Source organism: Lontra canadensis, unplaced genomic scaffold (genome assembly GCF_010015895.1).
Source record: "Lontra canadensis isolate GAN:19392208 unplaced genomic scaffold, GSC_riverotter_1.0 scaffold28, whole genome shotgun sequence".
NCBI classification, from domain to species: Eukaryota; Metazoa; Chordata; class Mammalia; order Carnivora; family Mustelidae; genus Lontra; species Lontra canadensis.
The window spans coordinates 19,320,520-19,341,373 of NW_022631022.1; the positions used below are offsets into that span (position 1 = coordinate 19,320,520).

Consider the following 20,854-nt stretch of genomic DNA (forward strand, 5'->3'; position numbering starts at 1 on the left):
AGAGATCTCACACACCGCAAATATCATTCTCAATGGAGAATATCTGAAAGCTTTTCCACTAAGGTCAGGAACATGGCAGGGATGTCCATTATCACCACTGCTATTCAACGTAGTACTAGAAGTCCTAGCCTCAGCAATCAGACAACAAAAGGAAATTAAAGGCATCCAAATCGGCAAAGAAGAAGTCAAACTATTACTCTTCACAGATGATATGATACTATACGTGGAAAACCCAAAAGATTCCACTCCCAAACTGCTAGAACGTGTACAGGAATTCAGTAAAGTGTCAGGATATAAAATCAATGCACAGAAATCAGTTGCATTTCTCTACACCAACGACAAGACAGAAGAAAGAGAAATTAAGGAGTCAATCCTATTTACAATTGCACCTAAAACTATAAGATACCTGGGAATAAACCTAACCAAAGAGGCTAAGAATCTATACACAGAAAACTATAAAGTACTCATGAAAGAAATTGAGGAAGACACAAAGAAATGGAAAAATGTTCCATGCTCCTGGATTGGAAGAATAAATATTGTGAAAATGTCTATGCTACCTAAAGCAATCTACACATTTAATGCAATTCCTATCAAAGTACCATCCATTTTTTTCAAAGAAATGGAACAAATAATCCTAAAATTTATATGGAACCAGAAAAGACCTCGAATAGCCAAAGGAATATTGAAAAAGAAAGCCAAAGTCGGTGGCATCACAATTCCGGACTTCAAGCTCTATTACAAAGCTGTCATCATCAAGACAGCATGGTACTGGCACAAAAACAGACACATAGATCAATGGAACAGAATAGAGAGCCCAGAAATAGACCCTCAACTCTATGGTCAACTAATCTTTGACAAAGCAGGAAAGAATGTCCAATGGAAAAAAGACAGCCTCTTCAATAAATGGTGTTGGGAAAATTGGACAGCCACATGCAGAAAAATGAAATTGGATCATTTCCTTACACCACACATGAAAATAGACTAAAAATGGATGAAGGACCTCAATGTGAGAAAGGAATCCATCAAAATCCTTGAGGAGAACACAGGCAGCAACCTCTTCGACCTCAGCCGCAGCAACATCTTCCTAGGAACATCGCCAAAGGCAAGGGAAGCAAGGGCAAAATAAACTATTGGGATTTTATCAAGATCAAAAGCTTTTGCACAGCAAAGGAAACAGTTAACAAAACCAAAAGACAACTGACAGAATGGGAGAAGATATTTGCAAACGACATATCAGATAAAGGGCTAGTATCCAAAATCTATAAAGAACTTAGCAAACTCAACACCCAAAGAACAAATAATCCAATCAAGAAATGGGCAGAGGACATGAACAGACATTTCTGCAAAGAAGACATCCAGATGGCCAACAGACGCATGAAAAAGTGCTCCATATCACTCGGCATCAGGGAAATACAAATCAAAACCACAGTGAGATACCACCTCACACCAGTCAGAATGGCTAAAATTAACAAGTCAGGAAATGACAGATGCTGGCGAGGATGCGGAGAAAGGGGAACCCTCCTACACTGTTGGTGGGAATGCAAGCTGGTGCAACCACTCTGGAAAACAGCATGGAGGTTCCTCAAAATGTTGAAAATAGAGCTACCCTATGACCCAGCAATTGCACTGCTGGGTATTTACCCTAAAGATACAAACGTAGTGATCCGAAGGGGCACATGCACCCGAATGTTTATAGCAGCAATGTCTACAATAGCCAAACTATGGGAAGAACCTAGATGTCCATCAACAGATGAATGGATAAAGAAGAAGTGGTATATATATACAATGAAATCTTGCCATTTGCCACGACGTGGATGGAACTAGAGGGTATCATGCTTAGTGAAATAAGTCAATCGGAGAAAGACAACTATCATATGATCTCCCTGATATGAGGGAGAGGAGATGCAACATGTGGGGCTAAGGGAGTAGGAGAAGAGTAAATGAAACAAGATGGGATTGGGAGGGAGACAAACCATAAGTGACTCTTAATCTCACAAAACAAACTGAGGGTTGATGGGGGGAGGGGGTTGGGTGGGGGGGGGTTATGGACATTGGGGAGGGTATGTGCTATGGTGATTCACAGACCTGTACCCCTGGGGATAAAAATATATTATATGTTTGTAAAAAATAAAAAAAAAGAGATCTCAAATTGTTCAATTTCTTTTTTGGTTTTTTAGTCTATTCTCTAGGGTATTTTTGGCGCTGTTGCTGGTTTTTTTTTTTTTTTTAACGTCTTTAAGTGAATATTGGAAACTTAGTTTTCCTAGTCCATCTTCTGTTCAAACTCACCAGTAAGCAAGCTAATGCAACTTAAAACAGCCTATTTTTCTCCTATTCCATTGAGAAAAACTAAGATAAAGATCTAATGTTGGTGAAGCCACAGGGAGAGTTCTGGGCATGTGAATTGTTACAGCCAACTGTAACTAAGGCAACTAAGGGGAATTCATCAAAATTAAATGAAATACTCAGGCACTCGAAGGAGCTATGTGGCTTACTGGTAATGTTTCCTTAAATGGGTGCTGGAGATGTGGGCTGTACAGTTTATGAAAATTCATTTAACCTTTATACTTACAGTACGTCCAATTTCCTGTATGTGTATCATATTTCAGGAAAATTTTTAAACCGCCTTTTGCCACAGCCCATAGGTATCGATAAGGGCACGGCTTACTGGCGGGGAACAGGGACCGACCTGAATCCCCCTTCATACGGGAATCATTCTAAGTGCTCCGGGGTCCGGACTCCTGCTCCCTTAAGTCGAACACATTCAGTGACTCCCACGCCCTCTTTTCTAACTAAACCGGGTCGGGGAGGGGGATTGATGCCGGTCACCTCCGGGAAGGGGTTCTGGGGAGACAGGCAGTGAGCTCATCAGCCTTCCCCGGGAGCTCCAGCCGCGGCCACCCGCGCTCCCCCGACCCCGCCCCCGAACCGGCCAGGCTCGCCCCCTGCCCGAAAGCCCCGCCCACACACGTGACCGTCGCGTCAGCAGTGCGCGCGCGTCGGAGGAGGACGCGGGTCGGCTTGCTAGCGCGATGGTGAGGGCCGGGGGTTGACGGGAGGCGGGGAGGCGGGGCGCCCTGGCGGGCTGTAAGGGACCCGACTCTCGCCTTTGTTGCCACGGGAGACTGAGCGCCGGGGCGGGGAGGTGGAGGAAGTCCCGGCCCCTCGGCAGACACCTGGGTGCGGTCGTGAGGGCCGAGCGTCCGGCTGGCAGGACGGGCGGGCTGGGGAGCCGCGAGCTTGGAGTCCCGGTGCTTCCTCGGCGGGAAGGAAGGGCCAGCACCCCCCAGGGCTGGAAGTGGATGCTGACTGGAACGGGAGCGCTTCCAAGCCTTCCTCGCCCCGGGACGACCTCCCAGAGGTGCCCTCTTCCCGGCCCTCCTGTGCGACCTGGAGAACAACTTGCATAGAATTAGGCTCAGTCTTACACCCTGTTCGGAAGTCTTTCCATCCTTCCCAGAGCCAGAAAGGAGTAGACGTGGGGTTGGGACTTCTCAACAGCTCCATCCATTTATTCCTTCAACAGACTTTGAGTGCCTCCTCTGCACCATCCAGCGTGCCAGGCACTGGGGCTTAAGCTGCAGGAGGCTTGACTTGGCAGGCATAATTAAGACTTGAGGGGAGGGGACCTAACTGTGCCTTGTGTGTAGCGTTAGGAAGGCTTCCTGAGGGTGACAGCAACCGGAGGGTGTGGGGGCAGGGAAGAGAACTGGCCGGCTGCAGTGAAGTTTGTGTACCAGGGGTTAGGAGGCTTGGGGAGGGGGCCCTCTATCTTCAGAGAACAGCATTCAGGTGAGAGAGAGCATGGCTCGCTAGGATGCACATAACCTAGTTGGAAGGGTATCACCTGGAGGTTAGTGAAAGACGAGGCTCAACAGGTAACAAAGACCAAATCCTTCTGGGTCTTGAGAGCATTGAAAGGAGTTTAGACTTTAAGAAGAGGGCCCTGGGAAGCTAGGAAAATCCTCTTGGCTGACTTGTGGAGGGAGCAGGAGGGGAGCAGACCCCCCAGGGGATGGTGGTGACCTGAGTTAGGGCGGAGAGAGTGGAGATAGAAGTGGGGAAACGCATGAGGGAAAAGGGAGAGCTGGGTGACTGGGGTTGGCTCCTGGGTGGTGGTGCTCAGTGGGGTGGAAAACATAGGAAGGGGAGCAGGTTTTAGTGTGAAGACCAAAAGTTAACTTTGATGGGCGGCTCTCTGTGAGGTTTCTGCTAGTTATCAGGTGCAGCTGGCTAGAAGACAGTCTAGATTTAAGGGTCTAAGACTCAGAAGAGAAGCTACAATGCAGTTATAAATTGGGGAGTCAGCACAAAGATGATCCATGTAAGCCTAAAAACATGTAACATCTCAGTGATGTGAATTGGGAACAGAGGACCTAGCGCAGAACCTAGAGAAATGCCAGCATTTTAAGAAATTACACAAGGAACACATCCTTGTAAAAAAATGTAGATAACACAGAGATGGTAGATGACTTCTGTGAGTAGAAGTCGGGGCCCATGAACTTAGGAAAAATCTCACATCTTAATTTTCACTAACTTCAAATTTAGCATTTCCTTCCATTATGAATGTTGGCAGCCAGCCCCAGTTATTCATAGCACCTCTGACTTTGTCATCAATAGAAATTAGTTATTTTCATATCATATTACAGCTAGTGACATTGTTCACATATTTATGCAGATCGTTTTTAAGTTATGGGTATTAGACTTGAAACATCACATCACCAATTTGTCCTGATAACTTAGTTTCCTGTGCAATCCTGTGTATTTTATGCATTTAAAAACATGGTTTTGAGAAAGGCCTATAAGGCTCCACCAGATGCCAGATGAGGCTATGGCAGAAAAAGGTGAAAAACTCCTGAAATAGAGACAAAAGTGCAAGACTATCCTTAATGCCCTGTCACCTCATCAGTTGTCCCAGGCCCCTGTCCCAGAGTAATGATGCAGGCAGTGTGCGGAGATCACCATTTGGGGGCTGGGGGAAGGAGGGTGAGCCAGCAAATGAGACTGAGGCCAGGACAGGGAACAATACTCTCCTGTATGCTGCTTCACCAGGGAGGACAGGTTCATGTGGGATGCTGCTGAGGAGTTGGGAAGAGGAAGGCCAGATTTAGTGACAGTCATTTGGGACCACGGCTAGAAGACTTCATGGGAAGCCCACATAGAAGCACCAATGCTGGGGGTTCAGACCAAAAACAGCAAGAGAGCTGGTGGTTGAAGGATCATGGAGCAGGTCTGATGTGACCGAGAAGGTGACTGGTTGGGGCAAGTAGGGGATATGGTGTTGCCAGGCTGCACTGAGGGCCCAGCAGAACCAGGAGAATGTGGGTGTGAGGTGTCCTTGGTTTGCGGGGTTTTGTTCCCAGCATCTGTAAGCAGCCCATATGTAAGAGATGTGGGAAGCTGGCCATGTATGTTGCTGTGCTCTGGAGCTTTGCCGGGCAGACAGGCCGAAGGACAGTTGATCCAGGGAATGGAGAATATTGGCAAGATGTGGCCAACAGGATGGGTTTGCATTCTAACAGGAGACAGACCTCGAGGAAATAATAAATGTGATGTCTTCTGTGGAGATCAAGAAAGGTTAGGGACTAAAGCATGATGCAGAAGAGCTATTTTATTTTTGAACAGTTTTACTGAGATAAAATCAATAGTAACACACGTGTATAAATGTACAGTTCAATAAGTTCTGAAATGTATATGTTCCCACGATCAAGATAACGAACATACCCACTGGCCTCTGAAACTCCTTTGTACAAGAGGCTGTTTTAGAAAGTATGGGCAGGGGTGCCTGGTGGCTCAGTTGGTTAAGTGTCCAACTCTTGGTTTCAGCTGAGGTCATGATCTTCAGAGTCCTGGGACCGAGCCCTGGGTCAGGCTCTGCGCTCCGTGCAGAGTCTGCTTGAGATTCTCTCTCCCTCTCCCTCTGCCCCTCCCATTCGTGTTCTCGTGCTGTCTCAAATAAATAAGTAAATCTTAAGAAAAGAAAGAAAAAAGAAGGAAGGAAGGTCAGAGAAGGCCCATTTGAGCAGAGACCAGAAAGAGGTGAGAGAGCAGGGTGTGCAGAGGGCCAGCAGGGACAGGATGGGGAGTGCCTGGTGTAGCCGGAATATCAGGGAGGCCAGTGTGGCTGGAACTGGCGGGGGAGGTGATAGGTCACTGACATCATGACAAGGACATTGTTCTGTTCTCTAATCCCAGCGCTTAGAATGGGGTCTGCCACAGAGAAGTTTGCCACAGTCCGTGTTTTCTGAGCACATGAATGCCTAGGATAGGCAACAGAGCAAGGTTTGGTGGCAGGTGGGTCTGTGAGGGGTTTCTCTAAACAGCCTGGAAATAGGAGAGAACAAATGGCCAGTGGCATCCATCTTGGACAGGAAGCAGGGGTCCCTGAAGAACAGTAATGTGGGAGACCCCTGGCCACACTTGAGCCCTGAATCCTGATTGCCTGCCTCACTCCTGTGCAGAGGTTCCGGTTCTGTGGTGATCTGGACTGTCCTGACTGGGTCCTGGCGGAGATCAGCACGCTGGCCAAGATTGTTGAGTGCACGGGGTCTTCTAGGGTGGGAGGCGGGGACTGAGGGTAGGGGCTTTGGGGAGGGAGGGTGGTGAGGTCCCTCTGAGGTTGGGGCCTCAGGGCCCTCAGTTTGTCCTAGCCTGCTGTGTGACTCTAATCATGTGGCCAGCCCCCCAGCATGGGGGTGGGGGGTGGGCCAGTTTGGCTCATGCAAGGCCTTCCCCTCCAGTCCTCCGTGAAGCTGAGGTTGCTGTGTAGCCAGGTGCTGAAGGAGCTTCTGGGACAGGGGATTGACGTGAGTGCAGGGCCCAGCACCCCACTGTCCCATGACCCTCTGATCCTTACTGCCCTGAAAGTGCACCAGAACCGGGGGTGGTGGGGGGGAGGGCAATCAGGATGCAGACTGGGGTGCAGGCGGCTGGTGAGCAGGGGCCTGGCATACTCTGAGGGCCTCCTTTCCCCATAGTACGAGAAGATCCTGAAGCTCACTGCTGATGCCAGGTTTGGTGAGTACCCACTCAGTCCTGCAGACCTTTGGGCCGCAGTGGATGCTCAGCTCAGCGGGGCTTAGCACAGAGGCCCCTCCTCCCAGCAGCCTCTCCTGCTGCACTTGCCTCAGGAGAGGAGCCCCAGGGAAGGAGCTGTGTTGCCAGTCCCGCCCTCTGCCTGTTCCTGGGGAGGCAGTAGCTGTGCTCATGGCTCAAGGAGGCCCGGGTGCTGGGAGCTGAAGATAGTGGGGCAACAAGAAGGTGGCCAAGGCCACAGTGACACCCCCTACCCCACCCATGGGTCCCCCCAGAGTCGGGCGATGTCAAGGCCACGGTGGCAGTGCTGAGTTTCATCCTCTCCAGTGCGGCCAAGCATAGCGTGGATGGCGAGTCCTTGTCTAGTGAACTGCAGCAGCTGGGGCTCCCCAAAGGTACGGGTATGCAGGCAGGCGGGCGGGGGACCTGTGTGCCCCGGGGTGCTGGGCAGCAGGCCAGGCCGAGTGGCTTTGAGATGTGCCCTGCCCTCCGGGAGCCCGACACCGGCCCTGTGAGCAGTCTGAGCCCCCACCGGCTACATGAAGGGGCCTCCATTCTGTCCCCAGAGCACGCGGCCAGCCTGTGTCGCTGTTATGAGGAGAAGCAAAGCCCCCTACAGGAGCATCTGCGGACCTGCAGCCTGCGTGGTAAGTGTGGCAGGGGCCGGGGTGGAGTTTGGGCTCCGTTCTGGAAGATGCATGCTGCGTGTGAGGTGCTGGTCCTCAGAAAGGAGACTTAACCCTGGTCACATGTCAGGCAGTCACGGAGCCAGGACTCCTGACTCCAGCCCAGATTTCTTTCCTCTGAGACCTGCTGTGGATAATCTCACTACTGATTATTGAGCCCCTTCACTGGGTCAGAGGGAGGAGAGGTTCTCAAAGGCACACAGCCTTGAAGGGTTGAGAGCGGAGCCGGGTGTGGGCTGAGGGCTGTGTAGCTCAGCAGCCTGTGATCCTGACAGCCACCCCGTTTCACAGTGAACAGGCTGGCAGGTGTGGGCTGGCGGGTGGACTACACCCTGAGCTCCAGCTTGCTTCGGGCTGTGGCAGAGCCCATGGTGCACCTGAAGCTGGAGGTGGCAGCTGCCTCGGGCGCCGCAGCCCAGCCTGTGGCCATGTCGCTCTCAGCTGACAAGTTCCAGGTCCTCCTTGCAGGTGAGACTCAGCTGTCCCTGGAAGGGGAAGGGGCCCTCCCAGATCCCACCAGACTGCCACCCACCTGCTCACCTCTTCCCTCTGCAGAACTGAAGCAGGCTCAGACCCTGATGAGCTCCCTGGGCTGAGGAGAAGGGTGTTTGGGGCCCGTGTTGCGTCACTGCCCTCCAAACTCCTCTTCGTGGGTGGCCGCAACTCCAGGACCCTGGAGGCCGGGCCTCCCAGATCTCTGACTTGCTAGGTTCCCACATGAGAATTCAGCATAAGGATTCTGAGGACTTCTGGAGCATTGCCTTCCCTGCCCCGCGAAGGGCACTTGTCAACAGTTCCGATGAGCCGGAAGAATAAACAAGTGTAAAGGAGTGCGTGCGCAGGTTTCTGTTTGGCTCAGATGAAAGGTTTTTGTGAGAGGAGCCAAGTGACATCCTGACCTCCCTGGCCCATTACTTGCTCTCTCTTTTCAGCTGCTGGTTGAGGCAGGTCAGGGGTGAGGCAGAATGAGGACTGAAATGAAACACCTTGTCTGTAGATCAGAAAGTCAGGGTTCTAGCTCCCAGTCCTGCAGTGTTTGTGGCTCTGCCTCCTGTGCTGGCCGTGTCTGCAGGCTGGGAGCAAGCTCACGTCCCCAGTGCCAGATGCCCCGAGTAGAGAAAGGAGAGCGCCTCGCTCTTCCTGCCATCTTCGTTTGGAAGAGAGGAGGGCCCGTGCCTGAACCACTCATTGGCAAGAGGAGTGGGGTTAGGGGCTGCATGTGTGTGTCCACCCCCTATTCCTTGTTGAAGCCCTAACCCTTCAGTGAGATGGTTTTAGGAGATGGGGTTTTGGACAGTAATTAGTTTTAACCCACTGAGCCACCCAGGTGCCCTGGACAGTAATTAGTTTTAGATGAAGTCATGAGAGTGGGACCTTCATGAAGGGATTAGTGCCCTTAGAAGAAGAGAAAGGGGGGCGCCTGGGTGGCTCAGTGGGTTGAAGCCTCTGCTTTCGGCTCCCAGGGTCCTGGGATCTAGCCCCACATCAGGCTCTCTGCTAGGCGGGGAGCCTGCTTCCCTTCCTCTCTCTGCCTCTCTCTGCCTACTTGTGATCTCTCTCTCTCTCTGTCAAATAAATAAATAAAATCTTAAAAAAAAAAAAAAAAAGAAAGGCTCTGTCCACAATTGTGTACCAAGAAAAGGCCACATGAGAACAGCAAAGCAGGAGAAGGCCCTCACTAAGAACCAAATCTGCCAGCTCCTTGATCTTAGACTTCCCAGCCTCTGGAACTATGAGAAATAAAGGTCTGCTGTTTAAGCCACCCAGTCTATGGGGTTTTGTGACAGTACCCTGAGCTAAGACAAGTGGCCTGAAAACATCTTGGGGTGCAGGGAAGTTACCAAACAACAATGAGAGCCATCAGGAGGAGCCAGCTTGTTCCACTGGCCAAAGATGTGACAGTTTTAAGCATCAAAAAGTTAAGGACTGACTCCAGTCCTGATCTCTGCTTCTAGAAAAATGGGGCAGATGCGCTTTCTCCTGTTTCTCCCACTAAGTACAGCTGAAAACCTTGGACAGAAGACTCTACAAGGTGAAGAGAAGGCAGATTCTCTGAGATCCTCGGGAACTGGAGAACAGCAGAGCAGAGCCATCCTTAGGTTTTCTTTTTGCTCCATGTGTCCTGGGCTGGGTGCTAGAGAACTGGCAACCCAAGAAACCCCAGCACATCGAAAGCCCCAACCGCGGCGTGCTCTCTTGAGCCAGGGGATCAGGAAAGGGGCCATCTGATTAGACGGGGGACTTAGAGATGGCAGCTTCTGTCCTCCAGTCACACCTCAGAGAAACTGCAGCTCCTCTTCCACCCCGCTGGCATGCATGCATATATGTTATATATATGTATGTACATCTACAAAATATAAAATATATAATTTTTTTGCATACAAGCAGGGGAGGGGGAGAGAGAGAATCAAGCAGATATGAGCTCGATCTCATGACCCTGAGATCATGACATGGGTTGAAATGAAGACTCGGATGTTTAACCAATTGAACCCCCCAAGTGCTCCAAGAAGATTTAAATAATATCCAGAGTCTCAATACCCCAAATGTCCAGGATTCAAAAAAACAGACAAACCGAGAGCTAAGATTTCAACTTGAATGAGAAAACAACAGATGCCAACACTAAGATAACTCCCGACTTGTATGACAGGGATTTTAAAGTAGCCATCATAAAAATGCCTCAGGTCTTAACAAGGAAATAGAAGATACAAAGAATGAGAAGTTTTAGAAAAATCTGCAATCAAAGTAAAAATAAGATGGACTGAACAACAGAAGAAAGAATCCATAAATTTGAAGATATTCGTAGAAATTACCCAATCTGAACAACAGAAATTAGTTTGGGAAATAAACACACAGAAAACAATCAAACAGAGCCTCGGAGCCTGCAGGCTGTAACATCAGATCTAATACGTCATCAGAGTCCCAGAAGGTGAGGAGAAAAAGGGCAGAATAGAAAAAGCATGCACAGAAATCATGGCTGCAAATTTCCCCCATATGGCAGAAGACCCAAGCCTACAGAATCAAGAAGCTGAATGAATCCCATATGGGTTAAACCCAAAGAAATCCATGCCGAAGTACAAAATGACAACAAACTTCAGAAAACTAAAGAAAACAATCTTGAAAGCAGCAAGAGCAAAATGACATGTTACCTTATGGGGGGAAAAACACATGAGTGGATTTCTTGCCAGAAACCATAGAGGCCAAAAGGGAGAAGCACAACATTTTTCAGGTCTGAAAGAAAAGTGTCAACTGAAAATTCTGTATTCCACAAAAACTACCTCAAGAGTAAAAGGGGAAAATCAAGATATTCTCAGATAAAGGATAACTAATATGATTTGTCACCAGCAGACCTAACCTAAAAATAAAATGGCGAAAGGAGGATCTCTGATAAGGAAGGAAATGATAAGGAATCTCGGAACATCAGGAAGGAGGAACGATGGAAGGTGTGAAGCTGTGGATAGAGTTAGACTTTCCTTGAGTATTTCAAGTTATGTTCAGCAGCTGGAGCAAAACATAAAACATTGTTGGATGTGGTTCTCAAGGTATGTAGAGGAAACACGCAAGGTTATTATAAACAGGAAAGGGGGAAAGGGAGTGAGATTCCTACATTTAGAATGTCAACACCAGTGAACTGTGGCAAGTACGTGTGTATAATATCTAGAACAGCTGCTTCAAAGGCCGTGCAATGTATTGCACTCGAAGCCCATACTGATAAGTCAAACTGGAGTTCTAAAAATTCAGGTCACCCACAGGAAGGCAGGAGGAAGACCAAAGAGAAATGGAATAAACAAAAAGCAGCAGGCGGAAGTCACAGGAAATTCTAAGTTTCCTCAAACGTTTCACATTTGCTTGATTTCCTAGGTTGCATTCCCTCTTCTGTGCTGTCACAAAATCGCACAGGTGCATTGTCATTTTGTATTTACTCATTTGCCTCTTTTACCCTCCTGAGTTTCTTAAGGATGGGAATTATGTTCCTGTGTGTGTATAGTTTTGGTGCCTGATGAGTACTCCATTAAATGGGGGAGAAGATAAAGACGGTAATGGATTTACTTGTGTTGAATGTAAAAAAAAGAAAAAAAATCCATGAATTGATAATAGGAAAGAGTCTATAAAAGACAAAAGTTCCTCACCACCACCAAAAAACCCCAAATGAGTCCTAGTTTGTCACCATTGGATGTTAATGCACCAGATTCTTAGTCTGAAAATTGATCATTAAAGGGAAGGAATACAGAATTTATCCTGTCTTTTTAACATTTCAGGACAATCAAGTGGCCTTAGTCAAAGAGGTAAAGCTCTTCTTTACAGAAGAATTCCCATTAAGATACAAGGAGTGAGAGAAAAATCACCATTTTGTAATTCCTGCTTAAATACTTGATTGAGGCAGGGATCCTTGGGGATGATAGAGCCATTAGGTGAAAAGTTTATATGATGTGAAACGGTATTTGCGGGGTGCTAAGGGATGCTTTCACACAGTCCAGCGCCCCTCAGCTGGAAACTGGATAAACACTGGATAAACACGGAATACTGGAATACTACCCCGCAGTCGAAAGAAAACGGCTGATGAGCAGAAAGGGGGGGGCGCCTGGGTGGCTCAGTGGGTTGAAGCCTCTGCTTTCGGCTCAGGTCATGATCCCAGGGTCCTGGGATCGAGCCCCACATCAGGCTCTCTGCTAGGCGGGGAGCCTGCTTCCCTTCCTCTCTCTGCCTCTCTCTCTGCCTACTTGTGATCTCTCTCTCTCTGTCAAATAAATAAATAAAATCTTAAAAAAAAAGAAGAGGCTCTCTCCACAATTGTGTACCAAGAAAAGGATGGTCTCAACGCATCATGCTGAGAAGCCAGACTCAGAAGGCTATGTACTGACGATTCTATTCATGTGGTAGCATGGAGAAGGCCAAAACCATAGGGACAGAAAGCAGGTCAGGGGTTGGCAGCAGGTGGGGTAGAAGTGGAAACTGCCAGGTTGGCGGGGGGTGAGGGGAATGTATTCTTTTGATTGTGGCCATAGTTATGTGAGTGTATATATTTGTCAAAACTCATTCTACACACGGTGAATTTTACCTTAATTTAAACAAAACAAGATACCAACCAGCAGAGAAATCACCCCATCGGTTACTTAGTAGTCATGAGGTGTGAAACATCTTTACAAAGCAGAGACGGGCTGTCACAACCTCACCCGTGATTGGTTTCAGCCTCACTGACGTGGGACAGCCAGATGTTGGGTGTCTCCTACCGAGATGCAGCTTGGAGTGCAGTGCATCTGAGTAAACATTCAGACAAATCCAGAGTGTGAAGGGGCCTCTCAGAAAACAACTGGGTTGGACTCCAGAAAGGTCAGTGTCATGAAGACCAAAAAGGAGGGGTGGGGTGAGTGGGAAGATGGACAGGGTGGTTCCATCTGAATCAAAAAAATGATTGAAGAAACCTGTAACCCTTGGCTGAACTCTGAACAGACCAGCCATAAAAGACATTTTGGGGACAATTAAGGAAATTTGAACGTGGACTAGGTATTAGATGGTATTAATTTTATTAGGTATGATAAATGTGGCTTTGTAGGATACCGCTTTTGAGATGCATGTTGAAGTATTAGGGATGAAATGTGGTAGTTTGTTGTAGTTTGCCTAGTTTACTTCAGAATACTTCGGCCGCAAGGAATGAGGAAGCAGAAGTAGTATGAAGGGGCAGATCCAGGCTATGGGTCAGGCAGGCACCTGTGCCGACCGCACTTAGGACGGAATGCAAGCTCATTACAGAGGCCCCTTGAGACCAGAACTGACCATCTGAAGTCTGTTCTGCTTCTCTGCCACTTTTTGTTGCTTGGCTACACTTGCCACCCTGCAGGTGGTGATGGTGCTTCTGTGTATGTGTTACGTCTGACTGTGCCTGGTGGTTTAGGGGCCACCACCGGGTCCCCAGGGCCTGCGTTTTTCACGCACCTGCGCGCCCTGCGCACAGGTGCAGGCGCCTAGGCCTCTGGACCTTGCCGCTGTTTCCTGCTGGGAGTGCCTACCCTGTCTGGGACTAGTCGGGTGACTCCCCCCCCTCAAACATCCCCCCACCCCGCCACGGAGACAGCTGCAACCCGGGACCTCAGACCTGACCCCAATCCCAGCGGCACCGAGCAGCAGGAAGCCAGGTTCCTCCGCCACCTCCCGGACAGGTGACTGCCTCCAAAGCCTTTTCCACACATGGGGCCCCCAGCCCATCCTAGCCAAGCACTGCCACCTGCTCTAGAAACTACACTTCCCAGCAGGCGCCAGAGCAGCGATCTCAGCTCCCAGCATGCTCTTAGGCGCGGCCGGGCCCCCACGTTAACCCCTCAGTGGCTGCCGACTGGCGGGGAGCTGCGTGGGGAGCAAGTTATTTGGGGGGGAGGAAGCGGCAGAGCTGAGGAGGGGATGGGGTTTGGGGACCTTGGGGAGGAAGGGACCTGGGACTAGCCGAGGATGGGCAGCAGGGCAGGGTGGTGAAGGGGAGGCGAGCAATGGGGTGCCCGCCCTGCGGAAGTTAAGAATCTGGACTTTCACCTTTTACCGGAAAACGATCTCTTTTGGTGCCAGGCCCCAGACGGCGCTGAAGAGGGGGACGGGGGTAAGGGAGTCTGCCCTCCCTGGCTAAATCCCCCTTCTGCCCCACACAAAACCTGGCCTTGATCTGGGCAGGTCCTGGAGGAGAGTGGAAACTCCTCCCCAGCCAGGTGTAGGGGGTGGAGTTTGATTCCCACGGGCTGGCGCTTGGTGCTGATGCGGGCATTTCCTCTACTCCCCTGGACCTTGGCCTGGAGCTCGGGAGCCCTTCCTGTCACCCCTGTCCTCCTCCCTCAAGAGTCGTGGGCACCTGGTTCCAGCGCATATGGGCCTGGAGACACCTGCCTTCCCTCCCCCTTGTCCTGGGTCTGGTCCTGAGCAGTGGGTGGTGACAGGCTGGTCCTTGCTGCGGGCAGAGTCTCTGGCAGAGTAGCATGGTTCCCCGAGTCTCATTCCCCAGGTGGGGTTAGGGTTAGGGTCGCTCCATCAGTTGTTCCGGTCCTAAGAAGTGGAGTCATGAGCAAGCAGAGCTTGCCCTCTGAGGTGGGAGTGGAGGTAGAGGGAGACAACAAACAAGATGATTTCAGATTCTGGGGATGCCATGAAGAAAACTACCTCAGAGAGAGTGGTCAGGGAAGGCCTCTCTCCAGTGTCCCAGACTGAAAGGACAACAAGGACAAAGACGTGGCAATGGGGAGACTGTGCTTGGAGCCAGTGAATGAGGGGGAATGTGGGAGGAAATGAGAGGACCCTGTGGGCTCAGGAGGGATCTGGGCTTCATTCTGAAAGCAGTGGGGGCTCATGAAAGCCCCGTGGAGGGTGTTAAATAAGGCAGAGTCTTGCTTCCCCACCTGAGCCCCCATAGCGCCCTGGGCTTTCTGAGCACCGTCAGCTGGGGACCAGGGCCTATGGTCAGGCTGGCTGATTTGTCCGCCCATTGAAGCTATTAGTGGCCCCCTCTGACCCTCAGGGTTCTCCTTTATAAAATGGGGTGATAATTCTATGTCACAAGGTGACGCTTGGCCCCACCTGCTGTCATCCTGCCCACCCCCCCACCCCCGCCACAGGCCCAGCCGCCCCTTGCCCAGAATGCCTGAGGGCCCCGAGCTGCGTCTGGCCAGTCTCTATGTGAACGAGGCGTGCAAGGGGCTGGTGTTTGCCGGGTGCGTGGAGAAGTCACCCGTCAGCCGCAACCCCGAGGTGCCGTTTGAGAGCAGCGCGTATTGCATCTCCTCCTCGGCCCGTGGCAAGGAGCTGCGCCTGACTCTGAGCCCCCTGCCTGGGGCCCAGCCCCCACAGGAGCCACTGGCCCTGGTCTTCCGCTTTGGCATGTCTGGCTCCTTCCAGCTGGCGCCCCGGGACGCGCTGCCGGCCCACGCCCACCTGCGCTTTTACACAGCTTCCCCTGGCCCCCCACTCGCCCTCTGCTTCGTGGACATCCGCCGCTTCGGCCACTGGGACCTCGGGGGCGAGTGGCAGCCCGGCCGTGGGCCTTGTGTCTTGCTGGAGTACGAGCAGTTCAGGTAGGCCCGGTACCAGGCGTGATGAGCACAGTCTTAGGCTCCCGTCCTGGCTCTGTTAGTGCCTCGCTGGCCAGTGAGGAACAAGTCTAGTGCCCTCTGGTCCTCAGTCCCTTCATGTGTTAACAATAAGTGTCCTTTCCGGGGAGCTAATGGATGTGGAGCCCCAAAACAACTGATGTGGGGGGCAAGAGGAGGATGGGCAGGCCTGTCCCAAGGACACGTGGCCAGCTTGTGTCAGAGCTGGGGATCAGCATTCCACTGTGCTTCTCGGAGGCTAAGAAAGGTGACAGGGCTTTAACAACCTGGCAAGAAGGATTCCCGCTCAGGCTCCCTTCCCTGAGTGGGAAGGAATTGCTTCGAGGCGGTGGGCTGCCTCATGCCATGGTTTCTGAAATTAGTTTACGGTCTCCCACTTCTGCCTGCCCACTGGTCTGTGACCATCTGCCCGAGGGGTCACCGCCCCACCTGGGATGTGATGTGTGTCTCGGAGGATGGCATGGTGCCAGCCACTTCCCTTCACCGAAACATGAAACGTGTGTGGGTTTCTTTTTCGTGCCAAGCCCTCTTCCAGGTGTTGGGCGGGTACTGCAGTGAGCAAGATGGATGTGGTCCCACTCCCACAGGCTGAAGTTCAGGTAGGGCAGAGGGAACAAGGAAACAAAGTAGGTGACTTCAAATAGAAGAAAAATCCAAGAAGTAGATGACTCTTGGCCGGGGGGCTGGGGTTGGGGGATTAGGAAAAGACCACTCCAAGTGATTTGAGCCAAGGCCCACCTGATGAAAAGGACCCAGCCTTTGCAAAGGCCTAGAGGGAAAGCACTGTAGGGACAGAATCACAGACTCAAGGCCTGCAGTGGACTTGATGTGCTTTCTATTGGGCCTTAGACTCGGTGGCCCGTCAGGGTTGGTCAGGGTGTCTTGAGCACAACAGAAGCCACTTGATTCCTGGTCTTCCCAGGCACAACCCTGAGTTCACCCCAGGGTCCTGGATTCCTCCCACCTTAACCTTCCTGGGAAGTCATTACATGTCAGCTGGCTCTGAAGTTTCTCTCATGTGAGAAGTTTGGCTGTTTTTTTGGTCCCACTACTGGGGAGCATGCAGGGGTCTGCCCCCTAGTGTTCTGACCACTTAGGCTAATGTTCCCCACTTGGCCCCAAACTGTGTCTTACGGCCCCTACTTCACATGCTCCTTGTGCCTGTTACTGAGTCAGTCTCTCCAGGATCCTTTCCCACAAAGAAACAAGGTGCATTTCCTCTTCATGGGGGTGAGGAGGGATCTGGGACCCCTGGACGTGGTGTGGGGGCTGCTGGGACACTCTCTAACCATGACTTGTCAGCACACATCTGTTGCACAGAACCAGCTCCGGTTTCCTTGAAGATCTTCAGGGTCTTCAGAGAAATTGACCCCACCAGTGTCAGACCCGCATTCTAGCCCATCTGAAGTTCCAGACAGGGAGCTCGAGCTCTTGGGACACCATGTGAGCTCTTGGGATCACCTTGTTCTCCAAAAGGTCTTGAAGTCTTGAATCCGAGGGTCTTTGGTAATAGACCCACAATGTCTACGGACTCGTGTGCTTCCTTGAACACATTGCCTTTTTTAAAAGATTTTATTTGAGAGACAGTGAGCACAAGCAGTGGGAGGGGCAAAGGGAGAGGGAGAAGCACGCTCCCTGCTGAGCAGGGAGCCCGACCACTCAGGGCTCAATCCCAGGGCCCCCGACCACTCAGGGCTCAATCCCAGGGCCCCAGGATCATGACCTGAGCCAAAGACACCCAGGGCCCCGAACACATTGCTTTTGATTGGTATCTTTCACCATTCATAATGAATTCAAATCTCATATTGGTGTTCCCAATTAACAGGAGAATGGAGGGGCCCCTGAGGGGCTCAGACGGTTAAGCATCTGCCTTTGGCTCAGGTCATGATCCTGGGGTCCTGGGATGGAGCCCCACACCTGGCTCCCAGCTCAGCAGGGAGTCTGCTTCTCCCTCTGCCTCTCCTCTGTCTCTCCGAAATGAATGAGCAAAATATTGAAAAAAAAGGAAAATGGAGGTTTTCACCGCCAATATAGCACCAGGGCTGGGAAATGGGAACAGGGACTCCCACATTCCTTCCCCTTACATCCCCTTACCGCTGGCCCCTCTCCCCTATTGTGTGTCAAGCCCTCAGGAATGGGGGCAGAGAAGGGGGTCTCATGTGCCCTGGCTGGCTGTGTTCCTCCAGGGAGAACGTGTTACGAAACCTAGCAGACAAGGTCTTTGACCAGCCCATCTGCGAGGCCCTCTTGGACCAGAGGTTCTTCAATGGCATTGGCAACTATCTGCGGGCAGAGATCCTGTACCGGTCAGCAGGTGGACTGGGAGGACTAGGAAGGGCTGGGTGTGCCCGCATTCTCCATTGCTTAGCATGGCTCCCTCTTTCCACCCCACTGCAGGCTGAGGATACCCCCTTTCGAGAAGGCCCGTAAGGTTCTAGAGGAGCTGCAGCAGCGCAGGCCGGTGAGGATGCAGGGAGCAATGCGGCCAACGACAACTAAGGCTGGGTTAGGTGTCTCTAGCTTTGGGCCCATTTCCCTTTCTCTTCAGTGTCTGGGGTGGGGGCAGATGGATTGTCTCTTGAGTCCTGCTAAGCTCTTGGGGTTCTGCACCCCGGGACTCATCTGCCTTCTGAGTGGCCCTGCCTCACGCTGCCAGCCAGTTCCTGCCTCTGCCCCTTCTCCAGAGCCCGGAGCTGACCCTGAGCCAGAAGATCAGGGCTAAGCTGCAGAACCCAGACCTGCTGGAACTGTGTCACTCCGTGCCCAAGGAAGTGGTCCAGCTGGGTGAGCCCTGGGAGCCAAAGACGGCTCTACCTCTGCTTCAGAATACTGTGGAACCCCAGGGCTGTTCCTGCCCTACTTGGGGTGTGGATGTCTATAGACTTAGTTGTTGCTACCTGGATCAAGCCTCCTCACTTGTTAGGTATCTGTGTCCTCTGTGCAGCCCAGGAGGTGGGCAGGACAAGGGTTAATCACCCCACCCCAGGATGGAAAAGCCATGGCCCAGAGCCAGGGAGCCCCCAGCCTGAGGGTACACAGCTGGGGGAGGGAGAGCCTCGGCCCCCTGACGCAGTCCCTCAGCTGTGTGGCTGAGGTCCGGGCCAGGTCGACCAGGCTCCCCCTCCTCACAGCCCGAGTCTGCCTTCCGACTCTGGCCCGGTTCCTCTGACCCACAGGGGGCAAAGGATATGGGCCGGAGCATGGGGAGGAGGACTTCGCTGCCTTCCGAGCATGGCTGCAGTGCTATGGCGTGCCTGGCATGAGCTCCCTGCGGGACCGGCGTGGCCGGACCATCTGGTTCCAGGTTTGGGCCCTAACCTCACACAGGCAAATGGAAATCCTGAGGAAGCTAGTGGGGTGGATAGACCTAGGGTCCCAGTAGGGCAGGAGCTGGGGTCTCCTAGGAGCAGATGTCTAGGGCTTGTGGACACACCCAGGGGTCACACTGTCCCCAATGGTATAGGATTTCCCCATACTTTACTCCACCTCTCCTCAGCCCCAGGGTCCCAGCCAGTGGAGCAGCCCAAGGCAGGGTGGCCTTGATGTGGGCTCCCACCTGGGGAGGATGGGGCTATCCGAGAGGCCTCTTAGGGGAGAAGCCCCACTGATTTGGAAGGATAGTTGTGAACTCTGCTTCTCCAAGGAAAACTACCCCTACTCTAGCCAGGTTGATTCCTGAGTTCTCATTCCATTTTAGGGGGATCCCGGACCCCTGGCACCGAAAGGTAAGCCACTCTCAATGTAATAAGCTAGGAGAGCAGGAAGGACTAAGGTGCTTGCAAGAGCTACATCGCCCTTCTCCATCCCAGTCCCCACTCCACCCCTGGGAGTCACCCCAGAGCGGGAGTCTGCGGGAAGGGGGCTGAGGGCACAGGATCCTGCCCCCCGCCCAGTGTCAGTGTCCTGCAGGAGGCAAGTCCCGCAAGAAGAAATCCAAAGGAGCACAGCAGGGGCCTGAGCACAGACTGGAGGTATGTCTCCTCCCTTCATTCTCTCCTGCCCCAGCCGCACCCCCCAGGAGCCCTCCCTTGAAAATGGGGGCAACTTGGGGTCCTCACCAACCTCTGAACTGCTCACAGAGTCCCTTGGGGACTATCTCCTCTACTCAGGACCCTCTCGTTCCAAGCACAGCCCCTTCCAGGACACGTGGGGCACGCAGAGGCCCTCCTGGTCAAAGTACAGCCCAGCAGCCAGAGGGGACCAGCCTCCAGCAGGACCCAGAGGTCCCGCCAGTCCCTGGGAAGGGAAAGAGGAGGAGGCGACCAGCAACCTCAGGTGGGCCTTGCTAGAAGGCTCTGTAGGAGGAAGTGGTAGTGCTGGTGGGAAGACTGCGGACAGAGGTGGAGGGGAGGCCATCAGGGCAGTCCTGAGCCTCACCTGTCCTCCTCCCAGGCCACCGCAGACCCCGAAGGATCAAAGCTGACACCCCATTCTTGGATAATGAGGGGACGGCAGCCTCTTAGCAGGAAGGCCTCCTTGCTCTGCCAAGTCCTGCGGGGCCTGGGTGGCTCAGCTGAAGCAGGTTGGAGCCGCTGGGGGCCGGGTGCCCCGGCCCTGTGGCTATTCCTTACACAACTATGATGTTTTTAATTGTACCCTATTCCCCATTTTTTAAGCCCACATGAAAAATGCTATCATTTTTAATAAACGAATACACTTGAATTTCTTGGCACTTCTTGGGCTGGCTGTAGAAGGTCTGGGAAGCCCAAGTTGGGAGAAGCTGTTGCCTGACCTTGGAAACAGGAGAGCCACCCAGGCAAGGCCAACTGAGCCCCTCCACCCGTCTTCCAGGCCCTGGCTCTCAGAGGACTGCCTGCCTCTGCAGGTACAGCCGCTTGGAGGTGGTGTAGAGACCTGGGCCCCAGGCAGCAGGGGGCCCCCCCAGTTCCTCCCATCCAGAATTCCCAGCACTGCCATTGCCTGTGCATCCTCTTGCTCCTCTTCTAGAGGGCAGCCAGCTGGAATCCACCCTCCTGGCCTCCTCCCCATGGGAGGAGCTTCTTATCCCATCTCTTCTCTAGGTTGTGGTCCCTGATATCCCAAATCCCAGGG

The 20,854-nt window shown here is 52.1% G+C and overlaps 2 protein-coding genes across 6 annotated transcripts; both read left to right on the top strand.

Moving 5' to 3' along the window:
• The first annotated feature begins 2,975 nt into the window (after positions 1-2,975).
• COMMD4 (COMM domain containing 4) lies at positions 2,976-9,111 on the top strand. Of its 3 annotated transcripts, XM_032865095.1 has the most exons (8): positions 2,976-3,035; positions 6,462-6,533; positions 6,741-6,806; positions 6,978-7,017; positions 7,311-7,430; positions 7,602-7,682; positions 8,013-8,189; positions 8,277-9,109. In XM_032865095.1, exons 1-8 carry the CDS (start codon positions 3,033-3,035, stop codon positions 8,315-8,317), a joined length of 600 nt encoding a protein of 199 aa, XP_032720986.1. In that variant the 5' UTR covers positions 2,976-3,032; the 3' UTR covers positions 8,318-9,109. The 3 variants fall into 3 exon arrangements, with proteins under 3 accessions (XP_032720986.1, XP_032720987.1, XP_032720988.1); XM_032865096.1 differs by lacking the exon at positions 8,013-8,189 and having other exon boundaries at positions 8,190-9,111; XM_032865097.1 differs by lacking the exon at positions 8,013-8,189 and having other exon boundaries at positions 8,277-9,111.
• A 4,680-nt stretch (positions 9,112-13,791) lies between these two features.
• Positions 13,792-20,845, top strand: NEIL1 (nei like DNA glycosylase 1). 3 transcript variants are annotated; one of them, XM_032865093.1, is made up of 10 exons: positions 13,792-14,075; positions 15,311-15,766; positions 17,989-18,108; positions 18,200-18,263; positions 18,487-18,586; positions 18,979-19,106; positions 19,500-19,527; positions 19,712-19,773; positions 19,882-20,077; positions 20,494-20,845. In XM_032865093.1, exons 2-10 carry the CDS (start codon positions 15,333-15,335, stop codon positions 20,835-20,837), a joined length of 1,476 nt encoding a protein of 491 aa, XP_032720984.1. In that variant the 5' UTR covers positions 13,792-14,075; positions 15,311-15,332; the 3' UTR covers positions 20,838-20,845. The 3 variants fall into 3 exon arrangements, with proteins under 3 accessions (XP_032720984.1, XP_032720983.1, XP_032720985.1); XM_032865092.1 differs by having other exon boundaries at positions 13,793-13,876; XM_032865094.1 differs by lacking the exons at positions 13,792-14,075; positions 20,494-20,845 and adding exons at positions 14,314-14,545; positions 20,195-20,361 and having other exon boundaries at positions 19,912-20,077.
• Positions 20,846-20,854: the final 9 nt, after the last annotated feature.